Source organism: Haliotis asinina, chromosome 7, assembly GCF_037392515.1.
Source record: "Haliotis asinina isolate JCU_RB_2024 chromosome 7, JCU_Hal_asi_v2, whole genome shotgun sequence".
NCBI lineage: Eukaryota > Metazoa > Mollusca > Gastropoda > Lepetellida > Haliotidae > Haliotis > Haliotis asinina.
The window spans coordinates 45,186,002-45,201,544 of record NC_090286.1 but is presented as its reverse complement, the minus strand read 5'-3'; the positions used below and the strand labels follow the sequence as shown (position 1 = coordinate 45,201,544).

Below are 15,543 nucleotides of genomic sequence, written 5' to 3'. Positions count from 1 at the left end.
CATCCTATTTCAACTACACCTCATCCTACATTCCAACAGCCCATCATACATCCCTACACCCCATACTGCCTCCCTACATGACCCTCTACCTCCCTACACACCATACTATCTCCATAAATAGCACTCTAACTCCCTATGCCCCATACTATCTCCCTACATGGCACTAACTCCCTACACCCCATACTACCTCCCTACATGGCACTCTACCTCCCTACACCCAATACAATCTCCCTACATGGCACTCTACCTCCCTGTACCCCATTCTACCTCCCTACATGGCACTCTACCTCCCTCCACCCCATACTACCTCCCTACATGGCAGTCTACCTCCCTATACCCCATACTATGTCCGTACATGGCACTCCACCTCCTAAAACCCCATACCACCTCCCTACATGGCACTCTACCTCCATACGCCCCATACCACCTCCCTACATGGCACTCCACCTCCCTATACCCTTCACCACCATACTACCATTTCTACCTTCTTATACCACATACCTCCCTTCACTCCTTACTACCTCTCTACACCCCAGTCTTCCTCAATGCACCCCATTCTACCTCACTAAAAAAACAATCCTACCTCAGAATACCCAGTCATACCTCACTAAACCCTATCAAATCTCCCAATACCCCATCCTACATCCATACACCCACCCTACCTCATTACGCCCCACCCTACTTCACTCCACCAAATCCTACCTCCCTACACCCCATCCTACATCACTTCACCCCTACGTACCTATACTACCTCACAACATCTTGTTTACCTCACCAACTGTCAGCATGGCCCACCCAGCTGCCCAGGTGAGCCACACACTTGGTGACCCCTGTATATCTAGGCCAGTATGCAGGTACACAAGATATAGGCATAAACATAGGTAAAATGTAGATAATACCTGGGATACAACAGATCTAGACCCATCCCAACGTGCAGCAGCCTGTTCTGACAACCCTCTTTAATCAAGTGTTCAGGGGGTAGGTTATCCTTCACCAACATTGTCCAGATTGTTGAACACTATAACCATATCCACATCAGAGGAATGTAGGTGTCATATGTTCAAAAATACTGATGAATTGTATTTGTTGTTTACAAATGACAGCATAACCCAGGCAACTGTACATTAACCTGTATACTCCAATGACTGGACAAAACATGTACCAATGTTGTTATAATACTCAAGACTGACTATATGACACTGACATGTCTATCTATGTGGGCAACATGTCCATCAAAGGAAATGTTTTGCAGTGATATTTACATCCTATCACTTTTGAATAAAACCTACATCAATATGACCCTTGCTTGATCTCTGCTGTCATAGTTAAAGGATTTTACATTTCAAAGTTGAAAATCTCATCTTTCACATTTGTCAACGGGTCTATTCAAATTCATCAGCAAGTTTATAACCTCAAAAGATATTACATAGATATATCAGTATATCCTGTCATCTCCTTTCCAACAATACATTTCATCGTATGTGCTTGCCATATTTCTTCACACTGTTAAAGGTGAACTGTGAAGGGTATTTTAGCAGGGTATAATCTTTTAAGTGTAGGTTTAACATATGCTCAAAGTTCAACTTTTTTAGCCACTGCAGTGTATGATTAGTATCAAGTATGCTACAACTTGTGATGTGATCATGTTGTGCACACAAAGATAACTCATATCTCAGTAAAATCTCATTCTCTACTCAACGCAGAATGAGTGGGCGAGAGAATGTTCTTTAATGGCATTTTAATACATGTAAAAGGAAGATAGAAAAGATCAGAGTCCATTTTCTCTGATATGTCATCTCATTCAAGCTATATTTCACAGACAAACAAAACTATGTACCTACGCTTACTTATGTATATGAAACATCTGCAGAGAAATAATGAGTAATGTGAAAATGACATAGACTCTGTGGCTAGCAGATATAGTCAAGCCTGTACTAGCTGTACTCCACATACAGAATCATCTACTACAATTCTCATCTATCTGTGCATACTCATGTACATGTCTACATCTACTCATAGTTTTGTGTCATGTAGAAGTCTGCTAGGAAATACGAACATATATATCAAATGTCCCATGTGTTATATTTGGGATTATGCTTTCTTAGTAAAGTACAAATTCTAGTACTTTTTTTGAGCTGAGTTCCATCTGGGATTCAAACCTGCACCCTCAGACTTAGGCACCTGATCGCCAGCAGACAAAGTCAGCTGCCCAACCCACTCAGCCACCACAACATCCACAAAAATGAAAGTCGGACAACTTGTGTACCCCTTTGATAAGTGTAAACCGGCATGGCTCCCAGACCCCAAAGTACTAGAATTTGTACTTTACTAAGAAAGTAATCCCAAATATAACACATGTTACATTTGACCAGTTTCTAAAATGGCATTGTATATCAGCCATGTATATTTTTCACACAACACATCTACATGAGAAATTGTAAATCAGGATATTGTCTAGGTTATGCTGCTGCTGCTGCTGCTGCTGCTGCTACTACTACTACCACCAAGACTACTACTACCACTAGAAACAGTAGCAATAAACCCATATAAGAGCCAGATTCCTTGCAAGGAGTGAAAAAGAAGTGAAATGTTTATCCAAACTGGTACCCTAGACTTTTGATCAGTTAGTACTGTCATTCCATTCTCAGCTCCCTGGGAAGTATGAAACCTAAGACATATCACACATCATTAGAAGAAGTTTAAAAGAATATCCTCACATCCTGCCAGGTTCCCATTCATTGACGGACAATAAGTGGCAGATTTTTAACACAATCTCTTGCCAGTGTCAGTGTCAAGACTGAAAGCCTTCCTGACACCCCATCCTATCTAACAATACCTCACTCTACCACACTACATCCCACCCTACCTCACTATACCCAACCCCACCTCACTACACCTCACTCTACCTCACTAGACCCCACCCTACTCTATTATATACAGTGATGATCAGCTTGTCTAAGTCTTTTATTACCAAGATCTTAATATTTGACGACTGAAATGTTCGACGAATAAAAATGTTGATAATTACTACTCAAATCCCAGCCTTGACATTTGAACAATAGTTTTCTTGTTTATCTCATTCACAACATTTATGCAGTGATACTATTAAAGTCTTCATTTAAATATACAAATAAATCTGATGCAAATAATGTCTGGTTACCTCCCACACAGAAGAGAAAATTAACAGTTAATTGGTGCTCAAAACTATTAAAATGCAATATTTATGATTGCATATTTTTAATAAAGTTCAATTTCATTTCCTTTTAATTCAGTATTGCAAATGACAAAGAATTAAAACTCAATCCCTAAATCACAAAGCATTCACTACAGCGAAACCACAAGTCAACTGTTTCCACAAAAACATGTTCCCAGACACTGAACACAGCACCAAAACACCGTCATCATTATGGTCGACCTTGACCAAGTGAATAATTTAAAGTCCCAGGGAGAGATGTGTGAATACTTTCAGAAAGCTGATAGTTGAGTGCAAATCACTAGCTGGTGGCAAGCTGTAAACAAACCAACCATGTTCCTCAATTTGACACCACAGTAGAAGAGACAATGGCAACTGCACAAAATCTATTGCTATTGGAGACTGTAGTAATCGACATACCACTCATTACACATATCAATACCGCTAGCATGATACAACTAGTTTAAATTTTGCCATATCTGGGATATATACACTATACTGATAAAACTTGTAATGTAGTTTGTTTGTTTTTTTAAATCAAATTATGATTTCTTAATCATGCGTAATTTGAATGACTAATTAGATACATTTAGTATTTTAAAGACAAAAAAAATAACTATCACATGAATTATAATGTGTTCTTTTTTTTTCAGGAAATTCTTCTTGTAATCCAATGTGGAATTAGTCTGGGAGGTCAGTGTTTGACTGGTTCCTGTAATTTCTTTCCACAGATTCTTCAGTAAATCACGCCAGCCTTTGAATTCCTCTGTGGAACAATGTTTGGTAGAACTTACCTGTTTACTGCAAAAACATTGATAAATTATATACAATCCTGCTAGCATATGGTTAGGAGTAAAACATTGCTGTCAGGCATTACTGGCTTTGCTTGTAAGTACGTGTATGTATTTCTAGAAAGATGGAAGGAAATTTTAAACTGCTTTTGGATTGGCAGCTGAAGCAGAAGATGGGAATGAAATTGGTTCCTTTTCAAACTTAAGTACCAATCATCATAAAAAATATTTTCAAAGTCTGGTTTTTATTCATTTTAAATCCAAGCATACCTCACTACATAAGGGATAAGAATTTTTTTAACTTTTTACATTTTGAAAGATGTTTCTTTTCCCTTTTTCAGCATGGAAAGTGATGCTGTTACTTGAAGAAAGAAAATTTCACAACAAAATCATGCTTATATGTGTAAATGTGTGATTTTCTCTTTAGTCTGGACATGCATTCTCTAAAGCAGAGAAATATTTTTGTAAGGCTGTGTGACTCAAAATGCATATGTGTGACAATGGTGCTCAATTTTGGTACAAATAACCCAAAATGCTAATGTCTTTTTCTCAATATAATATCCCTAAAAACTCTAAAATATTTCTTTTTTCTTGTCTATGCAATTTACCAAAGTTGACTATTTCATTCTCAAGATGCGAAGCCCAAATGTCATTGTAGGTCCTTCTAAATATATCCATTCTAAAAGGAGTCAATTCCAAATGTTAATCACATTTATGGCAACTCTGTAATGAAATCGGCATCTTTATTGACAGGTGATATTTACATGTCTATTATGCTTACTGCTATTTGTAAACTGTTATTTCTTATGTTTTAGACAGCTGACATTTCTATATACCATGTCTATTTCACTTAGTGAGTGGTACACGTGGTTTGAGCAGTTGTAACTTTACAAATGACAAAACTCATAAAAAACATATTAACGTCTTTAAATATGGGTTTCTTGTGTATGAATGCAATGCATATGTCGTTCTTATTGTATCGTACAAAAATGTAGACGTAAATGATGATAAAACAACACAAAACATACAACATGAAATATACAAGTAGAAGAATGAAACATACAGGATGCCAGCCAACATTTCTAACCAAATTCACATAATCCCTCAGTGGTATCCAGGATCAGAACAAAGGCTTGGCACCAAAAGGACTGAAAATGAAATTTTAAGGAAATAATAATTTCCAACAATTCCTACCTGTGAGCTACGCCCCTCTCATGGAGGTAATGTATTGCTGAGACCATCTGACGTACAAATGTCCGAGATTTATCCTCTGACAGGCGATAGTCTTTATGCATTTTGATGTATGCCAACAGTTCTCCACCAGCGGCATATTCGGTGACCAAACAGTACAACGAGGATGCCTGAAATACAAACAGATTCGTGAAATATTTTGCAACATTACCTAAAATGGGTGATATTGAAAGCTGGTTATGATATTTGAAAGAGTCTAGCACCACTTACGGTAATTATCAGTCTCAGATTTCTAAGCAGCAATGGGTAAATATTGTAATGTGTTGCCTTATTGTGGCAGGAAATCCTTAAGTGAGGCAGTTCTTTGACCTTTATCTCTATGGCGACAAGAGATGTAATGGATTTAACATCGCATTCAAGAATACTACACTTGTATGGCAACCGTGACTGCACTAATGCCAATTCAAAAAATGCTAGACCAATGAGACACCATGTTAATTTTTCAAATGAACATGATAACCCAACTCAGAGTACTGATTCAAAACAAACCAGATCTTGTTTATCCCCTTATGTCTAAATACCAGGGAAATAAAAAGTATCATCTTTTAACAATTATTTGTATGATCCAGACAGGGCTTGAACCCCTCCCAGGGCTCTGCTCACTCTATCCAGGAGTCTTATCTCATAAGTATGCAGTACTGAGATCATAAACATAACAATCTTGGATTCAAACTTATGGACAAAAGAGGATCCTTCACATCTAAGGGAGGCAACTCTGAAAGTTGCTAACCATGCCCCTAAAGATTTGATTTTTTTCCAGAATGTAGCTATGGAAATGTACACCATCTTAGTTAAAAAACAAAAAAATAGAGTTGACTTGAAACAAGTTGCTTTAGCAGTTGAAGTCATGTGGCCACATGAATACGTGCAAAAACCCAGTTGCGGGTACAGCAACGTGCAGTGAACTTGGACAGAGTACTGTGACTACGTGTCCCAGTCCACCAGCTGTGAATGGATACCTTGTTAGGATGAGAGACAGCCTCAATAAACTTGGTGCGCCAAGTGGCAGCAAGAGTTGTATACTCCTCAGGGAGTTGAGATTGAAATACGATGTGCTGTTGAGATTGACATCTAGTGATCAAGAGAAAAATACCAGCGCCTTGAACATGCACTAGTGCGTGGATATGTGTGCTATATAAATATCCTATATCATGTCATAATACTTAGACATGCTCTCTACTACCAGTCCTAAACAACATGCTGTATTTATATCAGCCATCTTACAGAATTAAAAACGCAATGAAGGCTCTACATAGTAACAAACTTCATCATGTACTTACAAAACCTACAAGTGACTGTTACAGGCAAGTTAAACATCCACTAAACCAGTGTCGATGTAATTTTCTGGCTGAGTGTGACTATTTTAATGTCGTCTCGTGAATCTGTCCTTAAACCTCTCTAATGATGTGTGACATAAACATGAACACATTGATACCTTAACTCATATATTAATCTCATCTGGACATTTTATCAGAAACTACAAGACAGATTAAAACGTTCTTGCAATATAGCATTTTGTGTGATTACTGACATGTATACATCTATACCAGGGGACTCTATTTCCCCTTGTAAATATCAAACCAGAATTATTACTTTATTGCTGAAAACATCTATTTCTCCAAGCTAAATGACTCTGTGAGTCCTAAGCACTTAATAACCCTACTCGTCCAGGTCATTCACAAATGCATCCTCTCTCCCCATCTCTCCCAAGACAATCAAGATAATCTCTGGCCTTGCACCACCATGCATGGATCACCACTCCAGCAAGAATCATGCAAATATCCTTGTTCATATCATGTCAATTTCACTTAAATATCATATTACCAGAGTTGCATGCTATTGAATCGAGCTATAGGCGGGCAGTGCAGTGCAGTAAATATTATGTTAATGCTATTATTCTGTATTGATTGAACAAGGCCTGTGATACACAAGGCTGTTAACAGCTCCCCCCCACAACCCCTCGAACATGGAAGGAGGGTCTGTATGAGTGAGGAATAGGTAAGCATATTTAACATGTGAAATTAGTCTTATAGATTCACTTGTAAGCTTTGTTGTTAGGGCTGTTTAGTTACAGGGTCATGTTGGGTCAAACTTACTGAGTACCCTCTTTGAAGACTGCATACTCAATGCTAATTTAGTTTGTGCTGCTGGAAAATCCATTTAGTAGGACGGGGTATGTGTGTTATGTATAGTGGTTAAAGTAAGATATGTTATGGTGAAAAACACAATGGTAGTCTTTTGTAGGAGGAATGTGCTTGTATGAGATGAGGTAGGGTGAGACAGGGGTGAGGCAGGGTAACAGTATCACATCATCTTTTCTCATTATCATCATTATGGGCAGGTGGGGTAGCCCAGTGGTTAATGCATTCGCTCATCACACCAAGAGCCTTGGTTCAATTTCCCACATGCCTCATCATCATCATCATTGCCCCACCCTTCACCACTTCAAACACACCTTCCCATTCTTCTCCTATGTCACCCTATCTTATCATTCTTTAAAGAACGAATAAACTCACATTTTTTGTTCTCTTTTAACCATTACATATGAAAGAACAGTGGTTTGTCTTCAGTGGGACACCAATTATTTTCTTTAAAAATGTGCAGTTTATTAATACTGAGTGATCAAAAGTTGCCAAAAAGTTGCCTCCTTCCCTCTCATCCACCAGTGAAACCACGGACAGGTTACATAACTTTGTTGCCACAGCCCTGCATTGACTTCTTGTGAGGAAGGATTTTCAGTAAGATGCATTTGAAATAAGGAACAAGATCATCAAATAGCTGATTTCTCGACATCAACAAAGACATGCCAAATCAAATGCTCCCTGGTGTCAGGTGATGGTGTCACCATGACCAGATTTCCACGGGACCCCTCAGTTTATGGTAAATAAAGCGAGTGTTATGGAAGCCTGTACGTATTAAATCGGGTGTTTGGACGCCTACCTTGCTTCCAAGATAGAAGATGCTTTTTAGATTTGTTTTCATCGAGAATCAAAACTGTTAAGTAAATGATTGATAAATAACCAAAAGAATTCTGCATGACACAACTTGAAACAAAAGGATTTCTTCCTTGGAAGCGATCGAGTTATTGGTCGAAGTGTCAATAATATCGTCAGTAGTATCATATTGACACCTACCTTGTTTCCAAGAGTGAAATTGTTATAAGCAATGTCATACCAAATCCTATGGTCTAGCAATCAAATATATATTCTACTACAAATAGAAAGTAGTTTAGATTCTGTAAAATGTGAAAATAATCCTAAATAGCATGTATTCTCAGACTGGCAGATGTTTGCGACAGGGTGCAGCCATTTTTTAAATTGTGTCATTGTGGTCTAAAGGCAGTTTGAGAATCAGTTAGATTATGGTTTGTTTCCATCAAGTTAAAAGATCAAAACTACTTCCTTCTTGTAGTTAAATGTGTTTTTGAATCATGACCAAAAAGAGTTTGCATGACACTGCTTGTAATGGAATGATTTATAACCATTATGACAACAAGTGATTTTGACAGAATCGTCTATGAAAACAAGTTGTATCTCGGAAAATAAACAAAGCGGGTGGCAAATTTAAATGGCATTAGATTCTGAAAACATACAGCTTTCATTTTTCAAAATACTTAATATGATTGCAGGTATAGGCAAATCTATAAACAAGATAATCTACCCCTGGTAATGTACATGAATACTACAGCAACCAACATAGATACACCAAATGCTCCTCAGATTGGTTGAAATTTGCTCACAGGAGAGAAAGGTGCACTGTTGTCAAAATGGTTGATTTAAGGTAATTGAATGTCAAAGTGAGTAGTTTTAATGACAGGGTTTCATTTATAACGATATCAATAAATGATGTATTTGTACCCCTGAGCGTATATGTGATCTTTAAACTCAACCCTAAAAAATAGGCTATTATTTGTCCAGTGGTTCAGTTACAGACAAGCATCCAACTAAAAGGAAATATCTCCACTAAAACCAAACTACCAGTTGATCCGTGTACTTTTCATGCCTATGATGACGTTGACCATCAGATATGTCAGCACAAGAAGATGGTGAAAGAAACCTATCTAATTACAAGGCATCATTGTTGACAATATACCAACATATCTATCGATAAAGATTTCCCCGCAGTGCCAAATTGGTCAAACAACAAATTGCTTCAAGTAGTGTTATCAGAAGCACTTAACATGGTATCTATATTAAAGGTGCTCTTTAAAGCAAATTGAACACAACACTATCAATCTCATAACACTGGTTCAACTAGTGAGACTAGTACTGATGCCAGGAAACCTTTGAGTTAAAATAAGCTTGAAATAAATGCATGAAAAGATACTGTTATGTGCTTATGGGGTTCCTAGGATCACAAAGGAATCTTTCAAAAGTATCAAAAATATCAAATTGAGCATGTATGTTTAACATCAATGTTCACAAACATTGATAGCAATTTCAAAATGATTTGTTTACAGATAAATGATGACCTCCAAAATAAGTAACTATTAGAACACTCACTTAGTGTCTGTCCTTCAAAGTTGTGTTACTTTCGACATATTAGATTTCATGATATGTTGCCAAATTCACACAGCTGACAAATATATTTCTTGGAAATGGAAACTGCAAAGACTGTTCTTCAGCAATGAAAATTAAAAATATCCTTTTCCACACACGTTATATTTGGGATTACACTTTCTTTGTAAAGTACAGATTCTAGAGTACGGTTTTGCTCTGTTGAGGCCTATCTGGGATTTGAACTCACACCTTCAGAGTCAGCCAGCCACCTAACCTGTTCAGCCACTGCAGCTACCAGTCTAAGTCTAAGTCTGCAGGGAAGTCTAAGGTTTGAATGATTAGGAAACTGTAGATACAGATAATACATACTCAAACGCATAAGAAATGCAAGGTTTTTTATTGGAATAGGATACAAATTCAGACCCCCTGACATGAGCTTTGAACGTATAGTGAAGCCTGATGGTATCATCTTTAATATTTGTTGTGTTTTGGAAAGCTTGAGAAAAAACATGTCAATAGAAATAGTCACCAAACACACCATACCAATGAACATGTGGGTATCATGCAAACGCTTCTTGTGAAATCGAACATGCACGAACTGTCACCACCCTTGTTGAGTATAAGACCGCACAGAAGTTGGGGCTATCACTCTTTGTTTAACAATGCCATGCTTAACTGAAACTGAAAGGAACCAGGCTATTGGCCTTTTGGAGGCTGGAGTGTCTGTACAAAATGCTACCCTCATTTCAACGTAAACATAACCATGATATACCAGTTTACCAATTTACTCTATTAAATTGTTCACTGTGTGAACTGTGATCGATCCAAAGCAACACGAACCACGGGAGACCTTTCTTGGAGTGGTCATTCTCTAGACCAAATCTGCACGTTACAAGTCAACACCAGCAAGACCTGTTCTTGTCAATGCCTTTACCTTTCGAAAACTTAATGGTCTCATCCTTAGTCTTGGTACCCAATGAAACTGCTTCACCAATGTTTTTTTTGTGTCAGACCCAATTTGTATTTCTTATATTTAATACATAAAATTATACACATAAATTCTTCATACTTGACTTGCGATACTTTTGGTGTGAATGTAGATGGACAACAATAGCAAACATTTAAATGTCTAGAAAGAAACATAAACAGGACAATAAAACAAAAAATCATGCTGCAAAAATTTTAATCTAAAATAAACAAATTAATAAAAATACACTCTTAATTACTTAGTAAAGTTCTTGTGTACCTGAAGGCATTTATTAGTTATCAAATGTCACTTTGCTTGAAATACATGTGCTCTCTCTAAAGAGCATACATATGATGTCTTTCAAAATGTAAATCAATTCTAGCCCAGACAAAAGTCAACTTTACATCAAGTCAGAGAATATCACTCCAGTATGAAAGAAACATATGGTGTCTATAATAGTTACATGAACGTCATCCGTCTGCTTACATATTATTGTAAATTCTTTAACTGTTTAGTAAAACTCAGCTCTAAAAACAATGTGTGCAAAACCTCTGAACTCAGAAACCCTATTCAGCATCTGAACTATTTTATGATACCTTTCAGCTGTAGCCACAGTCATCAGAAAGCAATATAAGGAACTTTCAAATGTCAAATGCTTGCATGCTGTGGTCTGAAATGTAGTATGCAGCAATATCTACAATCTGGTGAATTGGACCTCAATCAAGTCTCACACACAAATAATTTAATTTCAATTTCACCTCTGCATGCACATTTACAGTATTTCACATCCCATTGACAAATGGTGAATTTAAGGTAAACAGTAAATGACATTCTTTCACAATATTAATATCTTTTTTCATGACTTTTTTTCTACCAGCTAGATTTATGTATTCTGAAGGTGCCATAAAGATCTAATTAACTGGGGAGCATCTTATATAATGGTTATTACATTATGTTGTAGTTCCGGAAATAAATTGACAATGTTTTTATAAACAGCATGTTTTCAATTAAAGAAACTGAGTCATAGCAATAAAAATAAATAGCTTTATAACAAAAAGTGTGAAATCTACAAGATTAAGAGATATTTACATCACTTAAGTTTTTCATTGAGGCATTATTTGTAAACTTGTGCTATAAACAATTGCCTTTTCATTAACGCAGTTGAAGATGATGATCACAATTTGAGAACTATTATTACTCTCATTATTTACAGCTATGAATTTCTTTGTGTGACTTAACTTGGAGACGTAAATCTTTGATCTGTTATATGCTGTGTGCAGTTAATATGAAATGCTTTGCTTTTGTTGCTATTTAATGCCACACCCAGCAATATTCCTGCTGTATGATAGTGGTGTGTGATGTTATATCTGGACCAGACAATTCAGTGATCAACATCCTGATCATAATTTCATGATTGTATATACAAACACCATATGAAGACATGCATAAAACAAATCAGCAAGCATCAACATGTAAACCAATTAGTTGCCACTTACAACTAGCAGTCACCTTGGGAGTGAGTGAGTGAGTGAGTGAGTGAGTGAGTGAGTGAGTGAGTGAGTGAGTGAGTGAGTGAGTGAGTGAGTGAGTGAGTGAGTGAGTGAGTGAGTGAGTTTACCCAAGTCTTAGCAATATTCCAACAATGTCATGGCAGGAGACACAAGAAATGAGCTCCATGCATTGCACCCATGTGCAGAACGGAACTCAGGTCTTCGACTTGACAAGCAACTGATTTAACCACTAGACTACTCCACCTCCCGTCAACTTGTAAGACATGACTGGAATGGTAAAGACCAATTCTTCAAATGAGACAAACCATAAAACCCTAACCCCTGTCAAACCAACATTCGGCCCAATCCACTTCCCTACTTTATTCCTCTTAATATTTTGAAAGAGCATTATTTTGTTAATCTATTCCATAAATAATCTGTTTCACATCTGCTCTGTAGATCTTAATATTTTTCTATGGAGGTTCCTTTGGTGCAAGATAAGCATCAGGCGACCATTGATGCATACAGTATCCCTGATATATTTCCATGAAGAAAAAGAACATCACAAGATATTTGGTTGCCTTTGTAAACAGTTTAAAGCTAAGGGAATACTTTACTTTTGCAACTGATCTGTAAGAAAATATGTTATGCCCATGTTTTCACTTTTTGCTCCTAAATTATTTCACCACTTCTTTTTCCTTTTAGGTCTTGAGTTTAAATATAATCGATTGATTTTTTATTGATCTTGTGTTGATTACTGATTTCGTACTGTGTGTACCAGTTTCTGAATTATCCTCTGGGTTTTGACTTTTGGAAACACTTTTTAACTCATTGCAAAATATAAATTGTCTTAAGAAGACTCATTTTGAGACCACATTTACATATTACCTACATGCTTCATAAACTGCAATTGCCGGGATGGACTGTAGCATGTTTGAATTTACTTTTCAAATGGACAGTAAGCTGTATTAACTCTGACACTTCAACATGCACAAACAATTGCCTTAATATGCACAAACAATTTCTTAATATGCAAAAACAATTGCCTCATCATGCACAAACAATTGCCTTGATATGCACAATTTCGTAATATGCACAAACAACCTCCTTAACATGCACAAACGATTTCCTTAGACTTTTTAAGATCATTCTCCTAGAACTTTTACCACAAGGCCACAATACTACATTCTTTAGTACAATTTGTGTTGTTAAATACACAAAAAAACAAGAAAAACATAAAAATTAAAACAAAAAACAACTAGCCTCAGTTAGTCAAATTCCATTGGCAGGATTAATGCTAAGCAATGGTGACCCCAGATGTTCATACAAAAATGTCTGTCCTCTCCCTCTGGGAACAGAGCCTCGTACAATTAGAATAAAAAAATTGTGTTTGTTGGATTCATGCACTGTTTGCACTAAATTGCATTTATAAGTCAAAACATGAACTTATCAAATTGAAATAAACATGGCAATAAAAATAAGCAAATTATCCACAACACATGTGAGCGGATGCCCTGCAGGTTGAAGGTGGTGTAGCCCTGTCCCAATAAGCCACATTAATCATCTATCCATATTTTCCCACCTTAAATACATGTTTGCTTAAGCCCCAAATGAAACAGATGAGACTCCAGAAAACAATCTGCAGTGTACAAGCGAAATGGGCGCTTGTTATCAGAGGAAATACATTCTTCCATAATGTGTGGATTGGATCATTGAAAGGCAACATCTATCATCTCCCAGACAGATATCAACAGTGTCAAACCACACAGGCAGATCCACAAATAGCATCCGTGACCCATTTCTCTCCTACAACAGTGTGCGCATGATTTGCTCAATGATTAATGCACATTGGCTATCTTACCAACAAGGGTTTATGGCCAGGATCTCCAAGACTCCTGCTAACATGACATCGCATAGAATGGTTACCGTTTATTTGAAGCATATTTTTTCAGCATTATCCAGGTGATTTTGAAAATGATGATATCTGGACAAGATAAAGTATGATTACTATTGATATGATTTTGTACTTTAGGTCAGGAGTATCAAAATTAGATTTTATCCTCTTGACTTCAAACAGATTCCTGTGTGCATTAATACCAAAGGCAATAGTAGCATCTGTTTTTGTGTTTTGTTCTATTCAGCATAAATAATACAATATATACCTTTAAAACAAAGTTATTGGACAATCTCATCTGACTATCATCATCATCATCATCATCGTCATCATCATCGTCATCGTCATCATTACCACCACCACCACCATCATCATCATCACTATTGTTGTCGCCATCAGCACCACCATCATCATCATCATCACCACCACCATCATCATCATCATCATAGTCGTTGTCATCATCATCATCGTTGTTGTCATCATTGTCATCATCATCATTGCTGTTATTCAACTGGTTTCTAAGCTCTTCTACCATGAGAGAGCAAAGAATGAAGCATTATGAGTGCATCTCATTAGTGTCATGTCAACCTGACAAATATGTCATATGCAATTACATCTAAAAATAATTTGAAGTATACCAGCCAATGAAACACATCAGCTTAAAGTATACATGTCAGTCGTCAGGATGCATGTATACCACACAACTGTCAGTGTCGTAGTCGTCCTTGTGGATTTAGATATAATTAAGACAACAGAGTTAGTGGTATTATGGTGTAACATCTTATTGCCAAGCATTAAATGCAAACAAGTGCCAAACTTATCTCATCTTCATAACTGTCAACATGAAGCTGACGTCATCACTTTCAGAATGTGCATGAAGTGTACTTAACAATATACACCCATGTAAACAAGCAGGTGTCATCTGCGAATAACTGGCATCTTGTCGTTCATTTCTTCACATGGAAACAGGTTCTGTCTTCTTTTTCACGAAGTGCATCAGTCATTCCCAGAGTTATTTTCCGTAGTCACAATTGTAAAAATGCATTGTTTGCTTGAGGATTTTCATCATGGATAGAGTTGTATTTATTTCTTCCAAAAATTAAAGAGGTGCTGCTCAGTATGTGAAATTTGTGTGTGGTTCAAGGCTAGCTAGGCTGTTTCCATTCATAAACAGAGTTATTAATTATTTTCTGACATATATTCTGTCACATGACCTTCCATGTGAAATTAACACCATCTCAAGGTCATTTGCTGGAAATTTGCACAGGAAAACATTGTCATGAACCCATGTACATAAAAATTAAAAATCAAATTAGCAACAGAATATTTTCACATGTTATTGCTTTTCATTCACTTGTGTTTTTGTTTAATGTGCTATTTTCTTGATGACCAGACTTACCAAGGTTAATCACAACATAGACCAAATCATGGGGCCAGATATATCATGACTAATGTAAA

The 15,543-nt window shown here is 36.8% G+C and overlaps 1 protein-coding gene across 1 annotated transcript in view; it reads right to left on the bottom strand.

Moving 5' to 3' along the window:
- Nucleotides 1-15,543, bottom strand: part of LOC137290346 (serine/threonine-protein kinase par-1-like) — a 237,792-nt gene that overhangs the window by 155,523 nt on the left and 66,726 nt on the right. The window contains exon 3 of the mRNA XM_067821197.1: nt 5,179-5,345. Coding sequence (XP_067677298.1) covers nt 5,179-5,345 — 167 coding nt within the window. The remainder of the gene's footprint in view (nt 1-5,178; nt 5,346-15,543) is intronic.